The 4,261-nt window shown below is 33.8% G+C and overlaps 1 protein-coding gene across 1 annotated transcript; it reads left to right on the forward strand.

Annotated features, from left to right (window-relative positions):
• Positions 1-2,732: 2,732 nt before the first annotated feature.
• Positions 2,733-3,899, forward strand: LOC108358587 (uncharacterized). The gene is made up of 3 exons (XM_017609991.1): positions 2,733-2,741; positions 2,811-2,918; positions 2,977-3,899. The coding sequence occupies exons 1-3, from the start codon at positions 2,733-2,735 to the stop codon at positions 3,670-3,672; spliced, it is 813 nt and encodes a 270-aa protein (XP_017465480.1). The 3' UTR covers positions 3,673-3,899.
• The last annotated feature ends 362 nt before the right edge of the window (positions 3,900-4,261 follow it).

Consider the following 4,261-nt stretch of genomic DNA (forward strand, 5'->3'; position numbering starts at 1 on the left):
CATTTACTCTTCCTCTCGTCATCTCTTTCTGCAATCTTGTATTAGATCTGATCCAGTACTCAATGAACTAACAGGTTTTTACACGAACTTACAGGAAAAATGATCCCGTACTCCAAAATCCTGTAAATGAGAGCGGTTTTTGGAGAGTTGTGTAGAGAATGAAGTTGCAAGATTTTACCCAATGCTTTTTTTGTTCCCGTACTTTTTGCTGTTGCTCACTCTTTACTCTCACTTTTAACACGGAAAATATTGGATCAGAGCTATTTTATCATCCATACATATGTAAATGTACATGTATGTACTTTCCTAGTGACGTGGCCGTCACGCGTACCCGCTAAGTTCGGCACGTTTTGCTATCACATTATTAATAGTGAATCAAAAATGCTCGTAGAAGTTTTTTGTACGTGTGATTTTTCAAACCAAATAGTTTGCCTGCGTGCTCATATGTGAAAAGATTAGCTTGACTACTTAGTCATATGCAAAAGATAGCTCGCACAAAAAAAACAATAGATGACACTCCAATCAAAAAATATTACAGCTGTGTTAGTAACACCATCAAATTTGCATTTGTGTTGGAGTTTCGGTCACGCTGGTTTTGCTGGATAAAATGATTTCAAAATTTTTAAAGTTTTCGCCTTGCTTTTTTATCAATAGCATACTAACCATATGCCTAAAACCATGCTACGAATATAAAAACCACTTTCAGCAAAAGAGCTCATCCATATGTATGTACATTAAAGTGGTCCAAAAAAATGTTTTCCCAGATATGGTTTGGGACACTTTCCAAAATTTTTCCTCTTGCCGAAAGAGGTGCTGGTACCAAACCTTACGTTTCTAAGTATTCATTTAGAGGATGCTCATGATGCTCATATTTTACTCGAGAAGTATTGTGTGCATATATTAATCAAACAGTAGGTTAAGTAACCTACGAATATTTCAAATTTAAATTATCTATTAAAATATCACAAGCTTCAGTTGTCATAACAGTAGCTCTTTTTAAAAATCACCGATATTATTGCCAGTTTCACAACGATCCAGTAGCGCATTTCAAATCATTTAGCACCCTGTATTGGTTGCAGTAGAAAACTGAAAGTTGGTATAGATATTACAAATATCAAAAGGAAAAAAACTAAGGCGGTGCCCCGTTTTCTAGGATGAAATTTTTTTCCCATACAAAAATTGGACCACTCTAATGTACATACAAACTTAACTATGTATACATATATGTACATAGCCGTATGCATGCGCGGAGTTTGCATAATCGGAAGTAATAATGGTTTGTACCGCATTTAATCTTACTCTACATATGGCTAAATGTATGCAACCATTTGCAAAAGCAAGTAAACATGGGGTGCTCCTAATGAAATTAAAAATTTTCTGCTGCAATACACATGCTGGCCCTTCCAAAGTTTCTGCTGGGCTATGCGTTACAACTTCGCAAATTTTACCCCTACCGAAACCAGAGATGTACACAACAAAAAATATGTAAATGTAATTTACAAAGTAATTCATAAATTTTTTATCAATTCTCAAAGAATTGAGGGTTTCAATTGAATACTGTTACATAATGTGGATCACGACGATAGTACTATCGATGTTTTCAACTATCGCCTCAAAAACTATCGAGTGGCGGTACTATCGATAGTATCCCAGCTCTACCAATGAGCTATGCTTCACATTACTACGAGTAAATTAATTTACACTTTTATCACGGCCAACAAGTTTTTTTCTTCATTTTGTGTTTTTGTAACATCTAGCAAGTATAGTCGCCTTCAGTCTGTGTCGCTTAGTTAATTAAATGTGCAAAGGGGTCGTAATTAATAGTCCTCACAAATATTTATTCATTGGGGCTACGAGGACAGTGCCAAATAATCCTTTTTAACTTACTGGTATAGTATGAAAGTCCGCGCAGCTTTATTTTGCTTAGAAAAAACTTTCTTTGATGTGCTTTATTATTTTTCGTCACATTGTGTGACTATTCGCGGCTTTAACCGATCATAATTGCTGGTGCCATTCTTTCCACATTTAAACTTCCTCCTTTCATTTAACTAACTTTGTATGTATCATGCGATTACCTCCCACCCATGTCTTAACTTCTTTGTAGTTTCATTAGCGCTTTTGGCTTGTCATTTTATGCTTTGTTTGGCAAATGAAAACTATTCCTGCGGGAACTCAATCAAACAAGAGTAAGTCAAACAATAAGAGAAAATAATACGCAAAAAGCCGCAATGAAAAAGTTTTGGCTAACGGTTTGCGATTTACAGCGAGCAGCATGTACCAGTGTTGATAATTGCATTTTCCAAATTCGTATGAAAATGTAATTCAAATCGTACTTTTCATCACTAAATTGTAAAAAATTTTGACTCCAATTATTTTTCTAATATGTATTTAGTTATTGTGTACAACTTGAATTTTATTATTGTTCCTAATAAAGTACAAATAAATAATTGCTAAAAGTTTAGAAACATTATTACCTTTATTTTATTAACATAAAACTTTACTCACTTTTGCATCAGATATTAATGGTACTCATTTAATGTCGCAAACTTATGGCATTTGTTGCAAACTTCGCAACATGGCAATCTCGCAAATCAGCTGTTCATTTTTACATGCAATTTGTTTTGCGATAAAATGGCAACTATGCGAGACTATTTTCAGTGGCATCTATGGCAATTTGTCGCAAATCAATATCAGCTGTTAATCAGAAGCGCGCTTTTTGTTTTTAATATAAAATGGAAGACGTGAGTACAAACAATTATATTATTGTGTTAATATTTAAAAATGAATTTGTTATGTACATGCATTTATAGAAAAAACGATTACGGATTAATGGCACTTTTCGGTGGACAGAACAGCAAACTAGAGATTTACTTACGATTGTCTTTGACAATGTGAAGGCTAATCCGGAACAGTTTGAGGTAAAATTCTTACATTTTTTATTATTACATTGTTGTATATTTTATGAATTTAATTTAGAAACCAACTGCTCAAAAATTTTATGATCGCATTACGGAAAGTGCACCAAATTTACGCAACATCAAATGGGATACTATGCGTACAAAAATGAGGCATCTTAAAACAAGTTTTTTGACCGCACTCAAGTGGAAAGGCCAAACGGGAGCAGGATTGCTTGAGAGTGGAGATGTAAAAAGTGTTGAAGAATACATCAAAAAGACTTGTCCATTTTATGATGACCTGCACGCAATATTTGCACGGCGCGTAAATATCCAGCCGCCAGCTATCTACCAGTCTACAGAGCCAATCTTATCGCTGGCGAATAATGAAGAGGAGGCGTTATTAGAAATTGATTATGAAACATCTTCTACGACTTTACTTGAAAGTCCATTAGTAAGTCCGTCGGTTATACTTCCTCCAACATTTTCTGAGAACCAAGTTAGTCCGCCTTGTACTTTGCCATCAGATACTCGCACACTAAACAATACAACCACACCAAAAAGAAATTTGAAGAGACCTCAAAGCTCGAACTCATTCGCTTTATTATTTGAAATTCAAAAGAAAAAGGTGGAACTAGAAACACAAAAACTGGAATTGGAAAAAGAAAAAGAGGAAAACCAATTTAAATTGCAGAAACTACAGCTGGAGAAAGAAGAGAGAATCGAAATGGAAAAATTACGATTAGAGCACGAAAGATTGAAAAGTGCAAATAACTAATAAGTTGCCAAAATGTGTTCGTAATATGAGTCGATACATATCAAACATGCCACCGTAAGATTATTTTGAGAAATTGTGTTTATTTTTTCTTGCTGTCTATTTGAAGTAGCTTTTGGCAAACTATAAAAATCTTTACAAAATAGATCTTGGGGGCATCTCGCGAAGAAAAAACTATGGAAAGTTAAGCGATATTTATTTTATTTATGTTTATATCGTCACCTGAAATGCAAAAAGGCGTAACAAACATCATCGTTGAAATGAAAAAAGTCATAACTAATAGAAAATTCTAAATTCACTTCTTTTTGCATTTCAGGTGACGATCTCTATGTATCGACTCATATGTCACAATCTACACCAGCAAATCCTTATGGAATGGACTGAAGCAATTTTTATTTACACTTATAGTAGGACTTAGTCATCTTTGAATAAATCGTTAATATTAAATACCCTTTTTCAATTTTATCGACATTAGTTAGTCACATCGCTTTAGTTTTAACTACTTATTTGTTTATGACACCAAAAGTCTGAAAAATAATAAAATGCCTTAAATATAAATGTGTGTACATAAGTACATACATAAATATGTACA

The sequence above is a fragment of the Rhagoletis zephyria genome, unplaced genomic scaffold, assembly GCF_001687245.7.
Source record: "Rhagoletis zephyria isolate East Lansing unplaced genomic scaffold, Rhagoletis_zephyria_1.1 Rzeph_scaffold_00271, whole genome shotgun sequence".
Classification (NCBI taxonomy): domain Eukaryota; kingdom Metazoa; phylum Arthropoda; class Insecta; order Diptera; family Tephritidae; genus Rhagoletis; species Rhagoletis zephyria.

Bases quoted from the DNA above. Each gene is read 5' to 3' on its own strand.
- LOC108358587 (XM_017609991.1), top strand. The intron at 2,919-2,976 runs GTAAAATTCTTA...AATTTAATTTAG, and splicing joins CTAATCCGGAACAGTTTGAG to AAACCAACTGCTCAAAAATT.